Source organism: Esox lucius, chromosome 6 (assembly GCF_011004845.1).
Source record: "Esox lucius isolate fEsoLuc1 chromosome 6, fEsoLuc1.pri, whole genome shotgun sequence".
Classification (NCBI taxonomy): Eukaryota; Metazoa; Chordata; class Actinopteri; order Esociformes; family Esocidae; genus Esox; species Esox lucius.
Window position 1 is genome coordinate 14078631 of NC_047574.1, and position 23735 is coordinate 14102365.

General features: G+C 40.1%; 1 protein-coding gene across 4 annotated transcripts; it reads left to right on the forward strand.

Annotated features, from left to right (window-relative positions):
* The first annotated feature begins 1401 nt into the window (after positions 1-1401).
* On the forward strand, positions 1402-23066 carry LOC105010441 (acylphosphatase-2). 4 transcript variants are annotated; one of them, XM_010869768.5, is made up of 4 exons: positions 1402-1546; positions 2170-2186; positions 2410-2519; positions 22452-23066. In XM_010869768.5, the coding sequence occupies exons 1-4, from the start codon at positions 1480-1482 to the stop codon at positions 22564-22566; spliced, it is 309 nt and encodes a 102-aa protein (XP_010868070.3). In that variant the 5' UTR covers positions 1402-1479; the 3' UTR covers positions 22567-23066. The 4 variants fall into 4 exon arrangements, with proteins under 4 accessions (XP_010868070.3, XP_028976395.1, XP_028976394.1 ...); XM_029120562.2 differs by lacking the exon at positions 1402-1546 and adding an exon at positions 1639-1712; XM_029120561.2 differs by lacking the exon at positions 1402-1546 and adding an exon at positions 1887-1925.
* Positions 23067-23735: the final 669 nt, after the last annotated feature.

Consider the following 23735-nt stretch of genomic DNA (forward strand, 5'->3'; position numbering starts at 1 on the left):
TATTCAAAATGTCAATACATAAGCCCAAAACACAGACTGTTGCAGCTTACTTTTGCCATTCAAGTCAATATGCAACAGATCAATGAAATCAGGCTGGTTTAGACACAAATTAAATAGCTTGCTAGTTAGTAGGCTAATGGTAAATCTCATAAGCTTTACAAGCTTACAATAAAACATATAGGACAGTTATGAACACAAGTGTGTAAATGTACAGACCGTAGCTGATGTTAGTGTTATGTTATCCATAATAACATTTCCACAAATTCTTTGCCACAAATTTCTAATTTTGATTGAAGAGGTTTTAATAAGGGCACAATAAAATAAATAAATTGTGCATATTGAGGTAAAAAAGGGAAAGACTTGTTTATTGATGATCATCATAATTCAAATTAATTAATTAATTAAATACATTTTTGGGAATAGTATCTCTATTTTTACATAAATAAAATAAAACTTTAAAAGTCCATAACATATAAAAAATACATGTTTATATATAGAAATGTATTATATTTTACATATATATTATATTTATATCACAGCAATACACTATTTGAAAAGTCAAAATGTCACCTTGTGAAGTGTTTCTCTTGCCATCACACATATTGTTTAACATTCAAGTTATATATACCCAAATGTGCCTGTCCAGTTAAACATTCTTACAAATGTATATTCATCAGGTAGAAAGTCCCCACTTCCATATCAAAGATTGTAAAACAATAAACACTTGTAAATATTATAGCAATATCCAGAGAAACACAACAATAATTAGAAAAGACTTGGTATTTATACTTTATAGTGAACTTACTATATGTATGCTACAACATGTCCTCACAAATATTTTCACACTACAAATAATTCACCATTAATATTACAATGAATAAGATATTATTATAATACTACATACATTACTAAAACTACTATGCTGTACATCATGCACAAATACAACAGGCAAAAATAATTAATTGGATTCTATATAAATGTAGTAATACGCCAGTATTTAGTGCATGGTATACATTCATTTTTTTTCATGTGCATGTGTGCGTGAATCTGATATACACACATATTTGTTTGTGTGTATATATCCGCTTTGCACTGTGTTTAACAGGTTAAGTAGGTTATGTTTGTTTGTATGCCATTTCAAACCCTGGGGAGATCTAGCAAATCAACTCCCGTTTCCATCTGATGGAGCCAGTCATTTGCTGAACTTTAACCTGAATGCTATTTTTCAACACTAAATCATTCACCAACAGAGACTACGCTAATATTTTGTTTTGCCTGTGTGCTTTCTTCCGATGGCTGACATTTAGTACTTATATTCCAGATTGTTTTTAGGAAATACGTATAAAAACAGCTTTAGGGCTATAGGCGCAGTTAGACAGGATGGCCTGTCTGACATCTAGTGGACAGAGGACCACATGACCAAAGCTTTTCTGTTGTCAGTTCTTGCTTACGTTATTCTGGAAAACTGTTTAGTACAACATGTCCAAGGACACAGCTGGTGCCAAACTGTGCTCTGTAGACTTTGAGATATTTGGACACGTCCAAGGTTGGTGTCTTCCCGTTGCTTGTAGTTCTTATCTGCACAGTATTCCCGTTGTGAGTGACCATATTGTAAAATGATCTGAGTTTCTTAATTTAGGTTCTTGTGCTGTGGCTCTGTTTGTTTTGGAGCATTGCTCTTCACTTAAAAATCAAAGTTCCACCAGCTTGCTGTGAGTCTCTGATTTTCACTTGACTTTAATGTCACATAGCCTACAGGTTCGAACAACAGCCGAGTTTCCTGCTGCATAATTACACCCACCTCCTGCCCCGCAGGTGGGGTCTTGTTTATATGCCTGCAACTCGATCATTGGTTACATAGACACAAATCCAAGTGCAGTCAATGGAACCGATCATCACCATGCTAAGTTAACACTAAGTCAATGGTATGAGCTTATTGGAATAGCATAGATGGTTATACGTTACTGTAGATGGGCCTTGTTTAATTGGAAGAGAAGGGTACTTAAAATGCCAGGTTTGTAGGTTTGATTCGAAAGGGGTTCCGGTAGGAAAATATATACACTCACTATTATAAGTTGCTCTGGATAAAAGCATTTACTAAATGTTGATACGGCATATGTATATCCAATTACATTTGTGATTAATCATGTTATTTTGTTTTTCCTGTAGGGGTGTGTTTCAGAATGGTAAGTATATTCGACAAAACCCTACTACTCAGTCAAATCAAACAAGAAAATAAGAAAGAGGGGTGCAGCAAGTCAAATTAATAAATAAAAATCTCCATTTAAAACATGTTCCCACAACACCTCTTTCATTAAGGAGATGCCAATGAAATATGAAGTGCCTAGTGAAATTATTGATGTGTGTATGCTTCAGGGTAATTTGTGTCTTTCTCCATCTTCCCCCCAGTACACAGAGAAGGAGGGTTTGAGGCTGGGTCTCTGTGGCTGGGTGAAAAACACTAACAAGGGCACTGTGGTTGGCCAGGTTCAGGGGCCTGTAGACATGATCCGAGAAATGTAAGTCTTACGCCACGAATCATAATTAGCACGTGATATTTGCCGTATATTTTATGTGTACAGGACCTAAGCCTGGCTACATGGTCTGTAACCTGATTTGATGTGTGAATAAATGTTTGCAGCCAGGTGTTAAACGTATGTTCTCAGGAGACACCAGGAGGTATATAGGAATGAAGTTCCGCCGCATTAGTTGCACACCACTGTAACAAAGTGTCTGCCGGTTTCTGTTGCGCACGTTGCGCACGTTGCATTTTCACACGATCCCAGCTGTGTCAGCTGGCACACGCTCTGAATGACGAAGTAACAACAGGAGCTAGAGTCCAGAAAGCACAGGTGTGGTGATACACATGCTTCTATGGCACAGGTTACCAGCACAGTACGATCAGTGATTTAGTAACTTAGTAGTAGTCACAATCTGATTACCAATCATTCCAAAAATAGAATGTGCTTTTGGATTTTGAAAACTGTATTTTCTTTGGAACTGTCCAGAATGCCCAATTGTCAATTGTCATAAAGAGGGTCGGCTCTGTTATCAAGTTCTAGTATGTTAGTAAATCAGCTAACATACTAGAACAGGCACCCCAATGCCTTTTGCTGCCTCAAGATTGTTGCCTCTGGGGGCCACTCAAGTTCCCTCATTTGATTTGTCTATGGATCACTATATCAACAGACTCTGAAGCTCTATCTAGTAGAAAGTGCTAATGTTAGATAACACAATTAAAGAGTATTTAGCTAGCTGTAGATACTCTACATCCAAAAAGCATTGCCCTCTCAGCTCATTTAAACAGTTTGACCTTCTCTGACGAGAATGGTCTTCAATATTGCAGGATAAAATAACAATAAATCGACCATGCTGTACCATAATAAGCACAACATATTCTGAATAAGCCATTTTTGTGTGGATATGAATGCTTTGCATAATTGTTTTTTTGGTGGATTTTGCTGTACAGTCTACTTAACATAATGCCATGTATTCCACTAAGGTTCCCAGGCATTTAGGAGCAAAACAGCTAACTCCACTATGTGTGTTTGGTCTGCGTTTGGGCATGCACATGTGCATTTGATATTCATGTGTCTGTTTTCAATTGTTTGTATGCTGGTATATCAATCAAAATTCAATCAATCAAATGTATTTATAAAGCCCTTTTTACATCATCAGATGTCACAAAGTGCTTTTACAAAACACCTGGCCTTAAACCCCAAGGATCAAACAACAGTAGTGTTGAATTTCAGTGGCTAGGAAAAACACCTTATGCCAAAATTTAGGAGGAAACCTAGAGAGGACCCAGGCTCAGAGGGGTGGCCAGTCCTCTTCTGGCAGTGCCAGGTGAACATATTAAGATTACAATTGTAATAATTAATAAATGCGTGTGGGCTTAGTCTAGAGTCTATTTAAACTTAGTCCAGGTCAGAAGCATGACCTGATTGAAAAGGACAGGGACAACATGGGGGAGGTTGAGGTGTCAGCACACTGGCAGCTGAAATGGTCAGGTATCATCTTGATCTGAAACACAACCAGGAAGACTCTGGACAGGGACAGAGTCAGGTACTCTGCAGATGTGGGCCAGGACCTCAAGCCCTCCTAAGTTCAAAATGGGAGGAGACTGGGAAAATTCAGAAAATGCATTCCACATATCAACAAGGATTTATAGTGAATAAGGAGAAGTTAGTGGAGAAGGAGAACTGACCCTATTCCGCTCTGCACTGTGTTTAACAGTGTTTGTTTGTGTTCCATTAAAACACTGGGAAGATCTACAGCAAAGCCTCTAGAGTCAATTATTTGAATTTCTATCTAAATGTTTTTTTTAGCACTTTCACTAATAGCCAATTGACTGTGTGTAGCCTGTGTGCTTTCTTTTGATGGATATATGGTATTTATTAAAGCTATCCATTATATAATTACTTTAGGAAATACATTCCATATGTAAACATACTTCTGCTGAACTGCAGAATAACTGCAGTTATTTTTTGCAGTGTACTTTCAGCAACACTGCACTTATTCTGAAAAACGCCACAGGACACTACAGTTATGAGAGCAGGTTTCTTTATAACATAGAGCATCTGACCAGTAACCAAATGTTTCCAGATCAAATCGCAGAACCAGCAAACTAATAGTTTTAATGGAGTTTAAATATCCAGTAAGGGGGTACACAACCTGCAATGGGCAAAATCTGACAGGATAGTTTGTCTGACATCTAGTGGACAAAGTGGTGAATGACCAAAGCTTTTCTGTGGGTTCCTGACAAAGGAAAAGGGATTATACCAGATGTGCTTCTCAGGTGAAATAGTTTTCAGTAAAAATCCCTTCATTAAAAGTGTTACTATTTATAATTTTCTTTATTACTCAATGTATTATATTATAATTATGATAGTTACTGTTTTTCATTTTACAAATTTATTATAGCTTTGTTAAAGAAACCCTCCATATAACATAGGCTAGGTCTTAGCTCACTGAAAGTCACCGTCCTCGGATATCAGATATAAAGTGGTTGGAGGAGATCTAAACTGCGTATTGGACCTGCTCCTACCTTGAAGAGATTCTCTAACCCCACTCACCAAAAATACTCCTTCCACTCTCCTCATAATGTTTATACACAAATGTACTACAACAGTATGTCTATAGTTACAGTCAATCCAATAAAATATCACTTTCATTTTTGTGAGACTTGGAGGCTCAAACCTCTGCTCCTCATGGATCCAGTGTTTTGTGAATAATAATTATTATATTTATAATAATAATAATAATTAACAATCAAGGCTTATCTGAAAGTCCCTCCCTGAACCAAGATGACTGTGACTTGTTTGAGGCAGAGCTGTCTCTGGTGGACATAAAAGAGACCATTCAGTCCAAATGGAATGGAAAGACCTCAGTTCAGATATATTCTACTGGGAATCTTAATAGATATTTGGAGAATTTCTCATTCTTATGATGTTAATACAGAAATCATAATAAGGGGAGGGACCCAGAGAAGGTTTGGTCTTACAAGCCAATCTTGCCCCACACAGCTCCGATCAGTGACAACACAGAGCAGAAAATCCTTGCTAAAGCGCTAGCCGACGGCCTCGGTTCTTTGATGCCAAACTGATACCATCTTAGACGTCTCTTCAATATAATGTAGTCCCCAAGACTGTGGACATTGCTGTTACATCTTTAGATGTGGAAAGGATTTTTGATCAAGGGGAATGCCTATTGGTGGACATGCAGGAATTCAACTCGGAAGATCTTTTTAGAATGTATTTGCTAGAATCAGGGCCGTTGCCAGGAATCCTGCCCCCCTGAGTATATATAAATGGGCTCTGTCACTTCTAGACATTGATAATATTACGATCAGTGGGCCCTGCCAAGCCAGGGCCCTGTGAATTATACCCCGCCTTACCCCGCGTGGGCTACGCCCTTGGCTCGAATACTCACGAATCAATCCCTCTCACCACAATTAAACGTCTACAGAGGGTCATAGAGTTCTCCACTGCTTTTCACTCTGGCATCAAATCCCAGCTCAAACCGCACGGTCTCATGCAGCAATACCTGGCATCACGCGGGTGAGCCTGCCAAGTTGTCAGTGTTGCGCCCCAGTCTCAGAAGATCAGGCCGAAGAGGGATGGTCAGGATAGCGAGCCTTGGGCAGCGCCAGCCAGGAGAAAGGCACTGCAGAATGCAGTCCAGGTTGTCAACACCACACAGCTGCAAGCGATTAGGCCCGGATAGGCCTGGGTAAAATGAGCGCCAGAAGTAAGGAAGAATGCCACCAACACTGATCTCCTGTGTCTCTTGCCCCCAGACAATGACTCCTAAGCAACGCCACCACCCAACGGAGAGCCACCTGCTCCAGACATGGAGAATAGAGAGGGAAGAAAGTCGTAACAGCCAGCCAGGTTGATTCGTTTTTTTCTTCGGTGCAATAAAGCCTTTGGGCACCTCTCTCAGCACCGTGTCTGTGCCCTGTGTCCTTCCCAGCCGTTACAATGGCAACAACATTAAGGATACTCTAATTAGAGTGTATCTGAATGCTAATGACATTCTCATCTATGTAACACAACCCCAGGTCAATTATCCCAACCCTATTTTATTTAAGCAACATGTTTAGGGACTTTGTCTGGATATAGAATTAAACATGAATGAGAGTGAACAGAGGTTGGAAGATCTCCCATTTAAGATCTCCCAAGAGATGTTTATCTACAGAAACATTACTTCTACATTTTTCTAGACAAACTCAGGGTAAAAATACAGTTCTGGATAACAATATCCTTCATTGGACTTCAAGGACTAATGCCTTCAAAATGATTTTCCTCCCACAACTACATTCCCTTTTCCAGGATATTCTTTTGTCCAGATATCTACAGATTAGAGACAATGTTAGAAAACATCTGACCAAGTATTACTTTGTCATTCACTACATGAACATCTTCCAAAATCATTGGCATCAGTATACATTTTGATGCTATAGCAGCCTCTACCTTTCTACAAAGGCTTTCTGTTGGAACATTGTGGCTAGGATTTCCTTACATTCAGCCACAAGAGCATTAGGGAGGTCCGGCACAGATTTTAGGCGATTAGGGTTGGCTTCAGTCGACGTTCCAACCCATCCCAAAGGTGTTTGAAGGCGTTAATGACTCCCCTCACTGGAACTCAGGGGCTTTGGCCAAACCATGAAAAACAGCCCCAAACTTGTAGTCCTCCTCCACTAAACATAACAGCTGACAACATGCATTCTGACCATTATTCCTCCTCCACCAAACTTTACACTTGGCACTATGCATTCAGACAGGTAGCGCTTCCTGGCATCCACCAATCCCTTATTTGTATGTTGGCCTATCAGCTGGTAAAGCTAGATTCATCACTTCACATTTCCACAGCTCTAGAGTGAGGTGGTGTGCAACCTTAACACTAATCCAGCCAATGCTTAGCACAGTGCAGATCTTTGGCTTGTGAGCGGTGGCTCAACCATGGAAAACCATTCCATGAAGCTCCAGACCAACAGTTGCTTCCAGAGGCAGTTTAGAAATCGGCAGTGAGTGTTTAAAGGACAGAAGAGTTTAAAGCGCTACGCCCATTCATTGAGCCTTTGTGTGGCCTACCACTTAATGGCTGAGCTGTTTCTAGACATTTCTGCTTCATAATAACAGCACTTAAAGTTGACTGGGACGGCTCTAGTAGGGCAGACATTTTATGAACTGACTTCCTGCAAGTATTCTTCTACTTCCACTGCCAATTTTTGCCTATTGAGGTTGCATGGCTGTATGCTTGATTATATTCACCTATCAGCAATGGGTGTGGCTGAAATAACCAAATCCATTAGTTTCCACATTCTTTAGGCCATTTAGTTTTCATTATGTTAATATGACAAAATACCTTTGGTATACAAAATACTGAGTCTATGTACAGTACACATGAGCTGTAATTTCTATTTGGTTAATCCATGAAATACCAAACATTTTAAATTGCACTTTAACCCATAGTGATTGGATTATATTATTCCAATGGGTTGGAATACAGAGAATGTGTCACTGTCCAAATTCCTTCGCTATTCATTGTATTTCATTAGCAATAACTATAATGAAAACAATAAATAAATAAACTCATGGGACCAAGCAGGCAGTAGTAATAGTGTAGTAGTTGTAGCAGCAGGAATCAAACAGGCAGTAGTAATAGTGTAGTAGTTGTAGCAGCAGGGACCAAGCAGGCAGTAGTAATAGTGTAGTAGTTGTAGCAACAGGAACCAAGCAGGCAGTAGTAATAGTGTAGTAGTTGTAGCAGCAGGGACCAAGCAGGCAGTAGTAATAGTGCAGTAGTTGTAGCAGCAGGAATCAAACAGGCAGTAGTAATAGTGTAGTAGTTGTAGCAGCAGGAATCAAACAGGCAGTAGTAATAGTGTAGTAGTTGTAGCAGCAGGAATCAAACAGGCAGTAGTAATAGTGTAGTAGTTGTAGCAGCAGGAATCAAACAGGCAGTAGTAATAGTGTAGTAGTTGTAGCAGCAGGAATCAAGCAGGCAGTAGTAATAGTGTAGTAGTTGTAGCAACAGGAATCAAACAGGCAGTAGTAATAGTGTAGTAGTTGTAGCAACAGGAACCAAGCAGGCAGTAGTAATAGTGTAGTAGTTGTAGCAGCAGGAATCAAACAGGCAGTAGTAATAGTGTAGTAGTTGTAGCAACAGGAATCAAGCAGGCAGTAGTAATAGTGTAGTAGTTGTAGCAGCAGCAGGAATCAAACAGGCAGTAGTAATAGTGTAGTAGTTGTAGCAACAGGAACCAAGCAGGCAGTAGTAATAGTGTAGTAGTTGTAGCAACAGGAATCAAACAGGCAGTAGTAATAGTGTAGTAGTTGTAGCAGTAGGAAACAAACAGGCAGTAGTAATAGTGTAGTAGTTGTAGCAGCAGGAATCAAACAGGCAGTAGTAATAGTGTAGTAGTTGTAGCAACAGGAACCAAGCAGGCAGTAGTAATAGTGTAGTAGTTGTAGCAGCAGGAATCAAACAGGCAGTAGTAATAGTGTAGTAGTTGTAGCAGCAGGAATCAAACAGGCAGTAGTAATAGTGTAGTAGTTGTAGCAACAGGAATCAAACAGGCAGTAGTAATAGTGTAGTAGTTGTAGCAGCAGCAGGAATCAAACAGGCAGTAGTAATAGTGTAGTAGTTGTAGCAACAGGAACCAAGCAGGCAGTAGTAATAGTGTAGTAGTTGTAGCAGCAGCAGGAATCAAACAGGCAGTAGTAATAGTGTAGTAGTTGTAGCAACAGGAACCAAGCAGGCAGTAGTAATAGTGTAGTAGTTGTAGCAACAGGAATCAAGCAGGCAGTAGTAATAGTGTAGTAGTTGTAGCAACAGGAATCAAGCAGGCAGTAGTAATAGTTTAGTAGGTGTAGCAACAGGAACCAAGCAGGCAGTAGTAATAGTGTAGTAGTTGTAGCAACAGGAACCAAGCAGGCAGTAGTAATAGTGTAGTAGTTATGGCAGCAGGGACCAAGCAGGCAGTAGTAATAGTGTAGTAGTTGTAGCAGTAGGAATCAAGCAGGCAGTAGTAATAGTGTAGTAGTTGTAGCAGCAGGGACCAAGCAGGTAGTAGTAATAGTGTAGTAGTTGTAGCAGCAGGGACCAAGCAGGCAGTAGTAATAGTGTAGTAGTTGTAGCAGTAGAAATCAAGCAGGCAGTAGTAATAGTGTAGTAGTTGTAGCAGCAGGGACCAAGCAGGCAGTAGTAATAGTGTAGTAGTTGTAGCAGTAGGAATCAAGCAGGCAGTAGTAATAGTGTAGTAGTTATAGCAGCAGGAACCAAGCAGGCAGTAGTAATAGTGTAGTAGTTGTAGCAGCAAGGACCACGTCCTGTGTCCTTCTAATCAACCTCCCCTGCACCTACTATAAATGGTACTGGGTAGCTGCAGGCACAACACACTCAAAAAAAGGTTAAGTGGACACACATTTCAATACAAACTTCATAAGTATAATCAAATCACATGCTCCAGGTAAAGTCCAGTTACATAAAAAAAAAAATGTCAAAAAATGCTGTCTTAACTTCTTAATGCTCTCCTTGCGACAGCAGATGGCACTCTGTACCTATATTGACATGTTCCAGAATTCCACAGTTCTCAGCTGGTTCATCATTCAAATGTTGTGTGGATATACAACCCCGTTTCCAATATAGTTGGGACGCTGTGTAAACTGTAAAGAAAAACAGTGTGCAAATAATTTAAACCCTACATTCAATAGAAACTGTACAAAGACAACATATCAAATGTTGAAACTGAGAAATGTTATTGTTGCTTGAAAAATATATGCCCACTTGCCAGGAACACGTTTCAAAAAAGCAGGGACTGGGGCAACAAGTGACTGGAACAACTGGTAATGCTCACAGAAACCTTGTTGGAACATCTCCCAACTAATTAGGTTAATTGGCAACAGGTCAGTAACTTGATAGGGTATGAAAAGAGAGGATGATCTTTCAGAAGTAAATATGTGCAGGGTTTTACCACTCTGTGAAAGACTGCAAAAAAAGTAAGAATAACGTTTCTCAACGTAAAATTGCATAGAGTTTGGGGATAAACTGGCCTGCCTGCAGTCCAGACCCGTCACCCATTGAAAACATTTGGCCCATTATGAAATGAAAATTACAACAAAGGAGACCCCGAACTGTTGAGCAGCTGAAATCCTGTATCAGGCAAGAATGGGAATACATTTCACTTTCAAAACTACAGCAATTTGTCTCCTCAGTTCCCTAATGCTTACAGATTATTGTTAAAAGAAGAATTGATTCAACACAGTGGTAAACTTTCCCCTGTCCCAACTTTTTTGAAATGTGTTGCACTACCAGTTCATTAGTTTGGACACACCCTTTCACTTGAGTCAGTGTCCACATGTATGTGTGTGCGACTGTATATAGTGTATCCTTACACACACACACGCACACACACACACAGGGTTAAATTGGTATTTGGGAAGTAGGGGAGCCCTACTTTCCACTTTCCAGTTGTTTTCTAAATTGTTATACTTCTGGCCAGTGGAAGTACACAAGCTCATGTCCCCATTGGTGCCATTTCAACCAGGAGCTCTGCTCACCTTATATATTAGGGTCTTGAATATTGCATCCATGTACTTTTTCAACAATAAATTATTGTCTATTCAAATGCTCAGAGACGAACGCCAGATCAATGACAAATCTGATTAAATAAAATAATGTGATCGGTGTGAGCAAAACTAACTCTATTAGTCATGCATAAATTATTACAAATGTTTTAAATAAACAAGGGCTTTTCTATCTTGTGTGGTAATCATCTAAGGATTTACAACTTTGTGTACACCAGACATAACTGTGAAATTAAAAATATAGGTCAAAGACACAGCAATAACTGAGTCAGAGTCTTGAAGTAAGAAAGGCTCAAAGCTGTTATATGTTCATTTGTTCACGATTTCGATTCTTTCTCATTATCAGAGTTTGTGAGAAATTCTCCCTGTGCAGAATGAACAGAATCCCTTCCACCCTGTCTCTTTCTTATCGCTCACTCCCCACCTTTCTCTCTCTTAGAGATCATCTCCCTTCTACTTGCTCCTCTACTGTTCATACAGAATGGCAGGGAGTGAGTGTCTTTTGGGATGATCTCACCAGCAGGGCTAAGGTCCAGAGTCGGGTCTCTCATCCAGATGTTATTCTGATGTCACCAGGGTGGAGGCGGCTCATAAAACTGACATCACAGTCTCAAGGGTGTTCTACAGAGAACTAGGACAGGCTGCCTCGCACACCCAATCTGATTGTTACAGCATCTTAATGCTATTCACAGACATACTTTTTAATTTGAAACGTGTGATGTTGTGAAGCGAGCGTAAACTTCGACAATCGCTCATGCCAATTAATGCTGTCCGTTTTTTCACATAATAAGTAGAGCACTTGTGACTGTAAATAAAGGGGGAAAGTGAAAAATGAGGTAGATTTATGAAAACCAACCAAAGACAAGAATGTCCACTCCTCATAGCAGCAATGGAACAGCCCCTCATTCACCCCACACAACCATCCGGTCTGTCCACACCCCCAGCCTCCTGTCACCCCTCCTCCTTTCCCCCGAGCATCCCTGCTTGCCCCCGCCCAGTCCTCCCAAAGTATCTAGTCCCCCATGCCATTTTTACTCCTGTCCCTCTCTTATTACTCCTCTACTCACCACACCTTCACTCCCCCAGCTGCCCTCACTTCCCCAATCCCTCTAGTCCCTGACTGCTCAAGTGATGAAACTAAAGATGGGAAACACATGTATTCTATTTAATTTGGCATCTAGTCTTAGAGTAGTCTGGCTGAAACCTTAGAATTTCACAAAGTCTGGAGTTTACTGAGCAGGTATGGGTGTATTCCAAGGTATCCTTCCAATCTGCTACATGTATATTGCTGTCCAGTTCTCCCTCCTATTAGACGTTGATTATGTCTGTGGAAGGTGGATTGGAATGTGTCATTCATATGGCGATTTGGAAGCAGTGAGTTGTTTTCGTTCATATTCCCTAGGAATGTTCTACTTAACCCTCAGTTCGAAGGAGGCAAAGGGCATTAGACCTATAGCTCTCCTATAATGTGGATTCCCACTTCTCCTAAGTGATCATCGAATCATGTACACATTCATTTGTACAGTATAAATATACAAGCATACAAACATACATTATGGTATCCATGGCCCTTGTTTTCAAGTACATAAAAAAATATGTTATATTTGAGAAAGAAGAGACATTATGTGAATGTTGAAAACTAAAATACATAGGCATTCTAACCCTACGTACTCAGAGATTCACGTAAACAGACCAAATAAAACCATCCCAGTTTGCGCTGATGTCTGGTCGGCGCATGGAAAATATTTTGGCAATGATCAGTCCGTTGTTATTTTCTTTGACAGGATGTGATATCCATCCTAAGCGTTATTTTAGGACACAGCCATTCTTGGTAGATGGATGACCCTTTCCTGTTATTAGGGCCTGATTATATCTGCAAAGTTGCCGCATCCATCCATGCTGAGATAATTAAATCAACAATACGGCTACAATGATTCAATTCTGGTCAATAACGAGGTTATTGTTTAAGCAAATAGGTTGACAAATAATAGTGTCTAAACATTATGAGGCTGAGCTGTACACAGCAAAGCCACCACAAAAATCAAGTTATAGGTCCCACACTTCAATCAGTTTCCAGCCTGATTGGTTGAAGCTAATAAGTTATATCACACAGGGAGTGGTAGATTTCACACAATATGTGTTGTCATCCCGAAAATCTATGGAGATCTTCACAAAACGTGTTCCTGGGTGTTTGTAAAAGGAAGGAAAGTAGTGTCCTAATGTAGAAAAATAGTGGAGTAATGTTGAAAGTAATGTACTAATGTAGAACGTAGTGTACTGATGTAGAGCGTGTGGTAGTAATATTGAATGTGGAGTACTAATGTAGAACGTGGTGTATTAATGTAGAACGTGGTGTATTAATGTAGAACTTGGTGTACTAATGTAGAACGAGGTGTGGTAATGTAGATCATGATGTAGTAGTGTAGAATGTGGTGTACTAAGTTAGAAAGTTGTGTAGTAATGTAGAATGTGTTGTAGTAATTTCAAACATGGTGTAGTAATGTAGAACATTACGTACAGAGATGTAAAAGTACTTGGTTGTGTTCACCGGTTTTGGAACGTTTCTAATTAAGACCAGGTAAAAATAATTTAGATTGTGGTGTAGTAATGTAGAACGAGGTGTGGTAATGTAAAACGTGGTATAGTAATGTAGAATGGGGTGTAGTAACATGTATGCAGCACTTGTATGCAGAATGAACTGCTCCCTGCCTTAACTAGTCATGTGACCCAAATCAGAACCATTCCTGTCTAGGAAGAGACCTACAAACCACCACCAGGAAGGGGGGGAGGGAGACAGCAACAGAGAGACCATCAAATCGATCAAACCAGAGGGAGGGAGGACAGAGGAAGAGGGAATTGGAGAAAGCAAAAGGGATTTTAGGACAAATTCATTATATTCCAATTCAATGTCCAATGGGTCCTCACACTGACAGTAGTCCATAGGCCAAGATGAACCCTCATCCACGATTCAGGTTTCTTCAACCCTTTACACTGATGGAAATTAGCCTATATGGACCGCGCTTGAACTAAATATTTCTTACAGAAGAAATATAAAAAATGTACTGTATGCCTTGTTTACAGTTTATTCTAGATGGAACTGACTCAGAACATTACACTGTTGATTTTATTTTGCATTTCACATTTACTATAATTTGAAGAATAATCACCAATTTGAATACCTTAGATGTATTCAGTAACATGATCAGAGTAGTCCTGGGGAATGTGGATTAGGTCCAATATTGGATGAAAAAACGAAAGGTTTGAGTGAGAGTAGTAACTTGTTTTTCCAGAGGGCCCTTAACATTTCCAAAGTGGCTAAAGTAATTTCACTGCACTTTTCCTCTCTCGACCTGGACTACCTCACAACAACATGTAGACTCTATTACACCCGCTGGGAATTTTCATCAAATGTTCTTTCAGCCGTGTATACATCTCTCTAAGCTAATACCAAACAGGTACTGGAGGAATTACACATAACTCTGAACAAACCAGAAACCATTCCCTGAAGCCACTTTTGTTGTGGCTGGAAATTATAACGAAAGGTAATTTGAGAAAGGTTATTAACATTTCCACTGTACTAAAAAGAGAGTGAATACACCTCACCGCTGTCATACTCCCTTTCAAAACTGCTACATAGCCCTCCCCAGCCCCCCGTTCTACAAGTCAGACCCAACAACCCAAACGAGAACCGTAAGGACCAGTGTTAAGGACTTTCCAGCACAAGTCTGAGAAAATCTGAATCCAGGCTACAGGACTGACCAGGCTGATTGGTGAACCTTCAATCTATTGGGGAGAACATCTATGATATATCAGAACCTGTCACTGGGTTCATCAAGGCATGTATTGACAATGTTGTCCCTACAATGACAATTAAAACATCCAAATTAGGAACTGCGGACTAAAGCTTTCATGCCATCTTATACATTTAATTTAACAAAAAAATAATTAATCATTCTATAGCTGTTATGAAGGAATCAAAGAAAGGTCGGAACAGGGACAGATCACAACTCAATGGGTCTGGCATGACAAGAATGTGGCAGGGACTTCAGACGATCATAAATCCTGAGTGGAAAACCAGCTACGTGACACAGATTCTCATTCCCAGTTGTCCCACCTGCTTGAAAATGTCCACCATTATCCCAAAACTTTCCAAGGGGACCAAGCTCATAAATATGAACAGCCATTTAAGCAATTGTTTAATAAATTCAAACAAGCAGATTGAAAAATGTAAGTTACATTTACACACCGGCTAGATTCCTTTGTCTTCTTAAAGTCATCCGAATCACAGTTGATTAAGCCACGACAAACTCTCACAGACACCCATTATGTGGATACATTTGAACTAACGGTGGATAAAGTTAGGTGATGTTATAATCTCGGGTTAAAAAAAGAAACAGCGTGAGCTTGGTGGTCCGGCATTTTACGCCTCTGCCTTCAGTCGACATGTACTGCTACAACATGTTTTCTAATCTGGCCTACAGCTTTTTCACAAAGTCTCTTTCCTACACCAATGTTTTATTACATGTAAATATATATATTATTCTCAGGTGAGTAACAATCTTAATGTTCTTTTGTGTTTTCTCATTTAAGGGAGAGAGAGAGGGTTTTTATGTTGTTTTCTTATTATATCGTCTATTAGCATTTGGAAATGCAGCAGCTGCTCTCCCTGGGAGCCAGACCGAACATGAAACACGACATAATACGGAAGATTAGTAAAGTGTGAGTGATTAGGGAGCATAATAAAGTAGCTACTGCACACGAATAAACAAGGTAGTGGAGGCCTATGGTTTTAATATCCACCAGTCTCCCAGATCTCTGTCAATTTCCGCCAAGACCACTAGTCAGTGAGTGGCGCGGCGGGGAGACAGATTGTCTGGAGTCTGGCCCTTGTAATCCCTCTTAGCTCGTTTCTGATGGAGTCCAAACTAAAGCCATGGTCCTCTAGAGCCCACACGATAGAAATGCTACAACATCCATCATCTCTTTACTGCAGCTCTGTCTAATGCACTGAATGCAGCTGTCGGGCTGAGCTGAATTACGTTTGGAGACAGGTTTTTTTTAACCTATTATGAAGCTCAGAATGTCCCAGAGATTTAATTTTGACTCGCTTCTGATCAACTGGTGAGATTTCCTCTGGAAGGGTCTTGTATAACACTGCTGTTTGGAAATGGTTTATCTCTAATTTGGACAAACACCTCCCATCAGTTAGGAGGCAAAGTTGGTACCGTCCTAGAAGTGGCTCTGCTCATCGCATACCGCCTTCACATACCTCATTCAGACAACACCACCTCCCTCAGAAAACACATTCACATAAATTCACACATGCACCCACACACCAACCCACTCACACACATACACATACAGGCAGAAACACACACACACACACACACTTCTTACTATCATAATCCCCACTAAAAGTCCCATTTTCCATAAACCGAATTAGGGTTGACTCTAACCATATCCCAAAATGCGTGTCTTAAACCTAAACCTAATCTAAACTTCTAAACCTAACCCTAATTTTACACTTCATTTGAGGGGCTTCAGTGTTGGGGCTTCAGAGTTGGTCCCCCTATTAAGTCAACCAATCACATGTATTTATTTTGGTGCTCCCAGTCGGTCTCCAATATGTGTTAGTGTATGTAAAATACTCAACTCGCAACAAATGGGTCAATCCCTGGTGACTGAGGCCCCTCAGATCACTCATGTCACTGCACGGGCGATTATTATGGGATGTGTTATTTTCTACTCTGTGTAGATTAGTAGAGAGAGATTGTAGCGGATCAGTCCTCTACATGTGGTTATCCTAAGTCACGGCACGATGCCATTGCAGTTCAGTATGATCTTGGGAGACAATGCCGTAGGGGCTTGCCACAGCGTGCCAGAGGGTTGATGGACAGCTGCCACAGAGAAAAATTTAGAGGAAACGAGAGGTAGGAAGCTACATCACTATCTAATGCCTCCTCTGCTTTACTGTTGCCTACAACCTACAGACTGCAGATTCAACAGCAAGGGCTTAGATGTTTGCTTTAAGTCACTCACAGCTTCAGGGATGTGCTAATCCCCTGCAAAAAATAATGTTGAGTACTGAACCCAAAAGAGTGAGAGCAAGGAGATTCATCACTCCACTGTTGTGTGATGTGTCGGGGTCTTTTTTCTGTGTTCAGAGCATGTGTTGCCCTTGTAATCGAGGGACTTTTATGTGTTTCACTCTTATTAGGTTGATCCTCTCAAGCCCCCATACCCAACCTTTACAAAGCAAATTACCCCAATTTAGAAAACCATGACTGTGTGAAATAACCTAATAAGGACAAAAGAAAAAACGTCTGGTATGTGTCAGAGCGATTCTAGAGAAAGACAGAGGAAGTATGACAAGAGAGCAAGACCTGACGTCAAACATGGGGGTACAGATAGATACAGTTTCAACATGGACCAACAACATCAAAAGCAGCTGATGTTTAGTTGATAATATTGGTCTGGTTTATGAGACCACCACCCTGCAGTTTTACAGACTAACTAGGCCTGTATAACAATAATATTTCAAATATGTATTTTCCCCCACACAGCCGAGAAAATGGGATGAACCAGTGCAGATACATGTAGAGGAACTGTATGTGCTCTTCTGTAGAAACAACAATGGCTCAAACTAATGATCCTGGAGAAAAATCTAACCAGGGCCTGGCCTTCTATTGACTACTGGCTAAAACATTTTCTATTTTAAAAATTCTGTGGAAATTTAGTAAAAAGAAAAACATGGGGTTGTTTTAATATACAGCAAAACTAAGAGACCACAGCAACTTTTTTCCAAAAAAGTTGCAAAGGAAAGTTTTGAGTGAGGAACAGAAGCGTTCAATTTGCAGTAGTCTCTTCATTTCTCTTAATTAATGGTGGATAAAGTTAGCTGATGTTATAATCTCGGATTAAAAAAATAAACCATGTGAGCTTGGTGGTCCGGCCGTTTACACCTCTGCCTTCAGTCTACAAGTACTGCTACAACATGTTTTCTAATCTGGCCTACAGCTTTTTCACAAAGTATCTTTCCTACACCAATAACTGTTTTATTATATGTATACAGTGGGGCAAAAAAGTATTTAGTCAGGCACCAATTGTGCAAGTTCTCCCACTTAAAAAGATGAGAGAAGCCTGTAATTTTCATCATAGGTACACTTCAATTATGAGAGAATTTATTTTCCAGAAAATCACATTGTAGGATTTCTTATGAATTTATTGGTAAATTATTGTTCATCTCATAATTAAGTTCATCTCAATACTTTGTTATACACCCTTTGTTGGCAATGACAGGTCAAACGTTTTCTGTAAGTCTTCACAAGGTTTTCACACACTGTTGCTGGTATTTTGGCCCATTCCTCCATGCAGATCTCCTCTAGAGCAGTGATGTTTTGGGGCTGTCACTGGGCAACACGGACTTTCAACTCCCTCCAAAGATTTTCTTTGGGGTTGAGATCTGGTGTCTGGCTAGGCCACTCCAGGACCTTGAAATGCTTCTTATGAAGCCACTCTTTCGTTGCCCGGGGCGGTGTGTTTGGGATCATTGTCATGCTGAAAGACCCAGTCATGTTTCATTTTCAATGCCCTTGCTGATGGAAGGAGGTTTTCACTCAAAATCTCACAATACATGGCCCCATTCATTCTTTCCTTTACATGGATCGGTCGTCCTGGTCCCTTTTCAGAAAAACAGCCCCAAAGCAGGATGTTTCCACCCCATGCTTCACAGTAGGTATGGTGTTCTTTGGATGCAACTCAGCATTCTTTCTCCTCCAAACACGACAAGTTGAGTTTTTACCAAAAAGTTATATTTTGGTTTCATCTGACCATGTGACATTCTCCAAATCCTCTACTGGACCATCCAAATGCTCTCTAGCAAACCTCAGACGGGCCTATACATGGGTTAAGCAGGGGGACACGTCTTGCACTGCAGGATTTGAATCCCTGGCGGCGTAGTGTGTTACTGATGGTAGACTTTGTTATTTTGGTCCCAGCTCTCTGCAGGTCATTCACTAGGTCCCCCTGTGTGGTTCTGTGATTTTTGCTCACCGCTCTTGTGATCATTTTGACCCCACGGGGTGAGATCTTTCATGGAGCCCTGGATCGAGGGAGATTGTCAGTGCTCCCACAGTTGATTTCTTCACACCAAGCTGCTTACCTATTGTAGATTCAGTCTTCCCAGCCTGGTGCAGGTCTACAATTTTGTTTCTGGTGTCCTTTGACAGCTCTTTGGTCTTGGCCATGGAGTGTGACTGTTTGAGGTTGTGGACAGGTGTCTTTTAAACTGAACAAGTTCAAACAGGTGCCATTAATACAGGTAACGAGTAGAGGACAGAGGAACCTCTTAAAGAAGAAGTTACAGGTTTGTGAGAGCCAGAAATCTTGCTTGTTTGTAGGTGACCAAATACTTATTTTACAGAGGAATTTACCAATAAATTCATTACAAATCCTACAATGTGATTTTCAGGATTTTTTTTCTCTTAATTTTGTCTCTCATAGTTGAAGTGTACATATATATTTGGCCTCTCTCATCTTTTTAAGTGGGAGAACTTGCACAATTGGTGGTTGACCCACTGTATATTATTTTCAGGTGAGTAACAATCTTAATGTTTCATTATTATGGAAGAGGCTAAATATCTCCACATGGATAGTTCAGCCAGGGACATCTGATCTTGTGACAACATTTCGCCAACCGCACGATAAAAAAGTTCAGTTCAATTCGATTTATGTTTTTGTTATGCTTTTCCCAAAGTCATTTTTCATAGTGACGGTGCCAAGGAAAACTGCGTCCTAGGCGTTGTTAGCAGCCTGGCTCAGACTTGGACTCAGGTTATAGCTGAATCATTTGTCTTAGCTGACAGAGGTTAGGATCGTGTTGCTGAACCATTTACTTTACAAAAGTCATTGTTAAGGGCTGTGGGAATTTAATGTAGTGGAGACAGTTTTCTAGTGTCACCCCCATAGATTTGACACCTGTCTTAGAAAGTCTGCCTTCACTTCACTTCCCCTTCTGACATATTATAAGCCTCAAATTAAACCATTAGAAACATCCCAAACTCCACATTTTTAAAGTAGAGGTACAAAAGGATGATGCAAGTACCCTAACCTCAACAACAATTTCAGTACTTTAAATTTTATTTTTACTTGCTGTAACTGCTGCATGTGCTTATTTTCACAAACAGTATGTCACGATGGATACTAAATGGCCAAAATTCCAACGTAAATTTAAATAAATGCAAGGATGCTAAACATTATTACTTTTGGAAAGAATTTAAAAAATACAAACTACATCATTCTAAAGTACATTCATACAAATACGTTGGATTGAAACGTATGAAGTCCAATTCACTGTTGTGGAGGTATTTTTAGATTAAATTGTATGGTTCCAAAAGTATTTAGAAAATTGTCAGGGAAGCTATGCGAGCTACAAGGGAAAACTGGTTCCTAGGTTAGGGTGCCAGGATGAAGAAGAGCTTTAAACGGGCTGAGTGGGAGCTGTTCTTCTGTAAGGGTGGGATGGCCAAGAGACTAAAGGTAGTAGAGAAAAGAGCTTGGGTGGAAATGTAAGGTTTTAGCATAGCCTGGAAGGAACCGTTCAGGTTGCCGTTCTGTAGAAAATTATTTTGTTCTTCAGATTGGGGAATTGTCTATGCCAGTCTAGAACTTTTCACTTTTTTGCCATGAAGAACTCATTGGTATCTACGGCAATGTGTTTAGGTTCCTGTTGTGTGATGAAATACTGTCCAATGAGTTTATAGACATGTGGTTGTCTCAGTATCAGAGCAGATATAATGTTTTTGTGGACCACGTAATTCATCCTGCTGCTGCCATCAGCAGTTACATACATCAATTCAAACAGATTTCTCCAGACTTTCCTATTTCCATTAGTCTGTTACATGTTAATCTTTGTCTTATCTGTCCCCGTGCCTTTTTCCAGATGTCTGCAGGCTCTTTTAGGTAGTTTTCGGGCCATCCTGTTATTGAGGCTAGAGAACTAGTGTTTTTGCATGTTGCAGTGTGACCTCTCTAGTTTGTCAGGTGATACTTTCTGGGGTTGGTAGTGGATGATACATGATACATTTCTGGAGACAAAAGGCTGAAATTTGACAAATTGCTCCATGATGTCTGGAGAGTGTTCCTGGTCTGTCAGTTTTTTTTATTACTGTTGTGACCATTGATCATCCACTGCAGATAGGGGCAGCACTAGGGGGTGGCTTGCGATTGCTCAAGCAAAGCAACACCAGTAAAGCAACCCCATAGCAACCCCAGAAAAATATAACAATTATTTTGGTTTCTTTTTTTTTATTGGCCATGCACCTGCATGGTTTTGTTAAGCAACCCCATAGCAGGCGCCGCCCTTGACTATAGAGGTCTTCCTGTCACACCGTAATTCCATTCAGCTGTGTGGTCTTGTGTCCCACCCCACCAGGTGTTTCCCATCTCCCCATCATCCCTGGTGAATTTAACCTGCATTCTATGTTTGCTCTGATGCCCTTTCCACTTTCACAAGGTGTACCTTCATTTTTTGTTTCACTGATCTCAGTTGGTGTTTTAGATTTCCAGTGTACTGAATCCCTACCTTTAGATTATTTATATGAACTTTGGCTGAGCTTGTTGAGTCTGCTTCTGGGTGTTTGTCTGAGCCTTGACACTGCCTTGGTTTACCAGGTTGTTCAACTTACCAGTGCTTCCTTTCTTCTTCTAAATCTACCGAACCATTGATTTTGGCTTTCCAAATTGTTTGGACTATATTTCTGATTGATGTATTTAGATTTATCTGCATCAATGACCAGCTTGACTCAGACACCAGCAACAGACTCCAAATACAAATGCAAAACCTGGAATGAAGGCTAGACATTGACAGCTGTCTTGTGTATGCACTAACAATGCAAACAAACAGTTCTGTAGAGTAAGAAACAGTGGTAAATCCAATTGTAGAAATACTTTTGGCGCCCTAAAATTCTGTGATAATGTCAGTGTGAAGTAAAATGACATGTCCTTTATTATTTGGATTGAGTAGGCAGAGGGAAGCAGAGACCAATTCTAATTGAAATTCATTTATTTAATAAGGCATGGTCCCGAGCCCACATGAACAACAAAATACTCTACATCTTCTTTCAATCGTTAAAACTACAAGCTGGTACATGTAGCACTCTTTTACATCGATCATGCAAATTAAAGCCCACACATATACAAACCAAAAGAAACCCAAAAGGAAGCGACTCAGTCCAAGAGACAGGCATCACACCTGAGACAATATGGGAAATAAAAGTTACTAAAAAGTTTCAAAACGTACATAAGGCTAATAATGTCTTGCTTTTTCATCTCCCTTTTTCTCTCTGCCTTTCTTCACAGGAAAGTTTGGCTGAGTAAGGAGGGGAGTCCCACCTCTCGTATCACCCGAGCCTCATTCTCCAATGAGAGATCCATCGACAAGGTGGAGTTCAGTGGCTTCAAGACACGCTTCTGAGGAATTCTTTCACAACACTACTCAAAACACATCCTCTCCAGCACTGCCACCACAGAACTGTTTACCTACTGTGTCTATCGGGACTGTCCATCCCCATGCCACCTGTAGCGTTATGTTTCTGCATTGACTGCTTCCCTCCCAACAGTTCTGAAAGATTAATAGAGAAATACAGAGCTTTAAAACGATTGGATTTTTCATACTTTACCAATCTCCACATTTTCTATGAAATATTTAGGCTGTGATTTTTCAGCATTTGCCTCATTCGGTGCATTCAGTTCTTTTTAGAATTAAACCATTTAAGTTTTCTGTTATTATTGTTATAAATTCAAACAGACTTTTGAAAATGTTGTTGTGTCTTGTGGAGTGCTTCTGAATGTGTTTCTTCACTCTTGGCCTTCTCTAGGCTTGAATAATGATAATTACGGTCATGTTGCTTTGTAACTAATTTCCCTTGATCCAATTAAACAAAGAAAACTAGCTATAAGCAGATTGCACCGTCATGCTGAGTCACCAAGTCATTTTGTGTGGGTTTTTTCCTCATTTTACTATACTTGTTCCAAAAGTCCCTAGTAAAACTATATACCCTGTCCCCATGAGGAAACAGGCTTTTTCACGGTTAGGTTTAGGGTAGTCTGACAAGGCCATACCTCCATATCTAATCATGTCTGGTTCTTTACATCCTCTAAAGCTAGTGTGATGATCTGTGAAACAACATTTGCATCAACATATTTAATTCTGGTTATAATCTGGGATTTCCCAGCCATCCTCACGCTAATTAAGACAATAATCCAGTGAACACCTTTTCAAGCTCTGCTGAAGCAAAGCATGTTATTGGGTTCAAGTTACCCTTTCAGTCATTTTAGCTTATGCCCATATCCAGAGTGACTTACATTAGTGAGTATATACATTTTTGTGTTGAAGCATCTCACTGATTATCACTGGCGTCAACCAAGTGTGTGATTACTGGGGAATGCTTTTGTGTGTGTCCACAATGGTGATGAGATTCCTAAGAAGACATCTGTCTGTCTGTCTTTGCATTCAGTTCAATATTAAAGCTGTTGGGTTTCATATACCCAGACAATTGTGATCCATGCTCACATTTCCTATGATAGTTTGTCAGGATTCAGTTGTCTTTTCAAGAGTCTGTGAGCAACAAACAGTAATAAGCC

Excerpts from the sequence above, each read along its gene's own strand:
- LOC105010441 (XM_010869768.5), top strand. The coding sequence starts at position 1,480 with ATGTCCAAGGACACAGCTGGTGCCAAACTGTGCTCTGTAGACTTTGAG. Across the intron at positions 2,520-22,451 it reads GTAGACATGATCCGAGAAAT|GAAAGTTTGGCTGAGTAAGG; the intron begins GTAAGTCTTACG and ends CTTTCTTCACAG.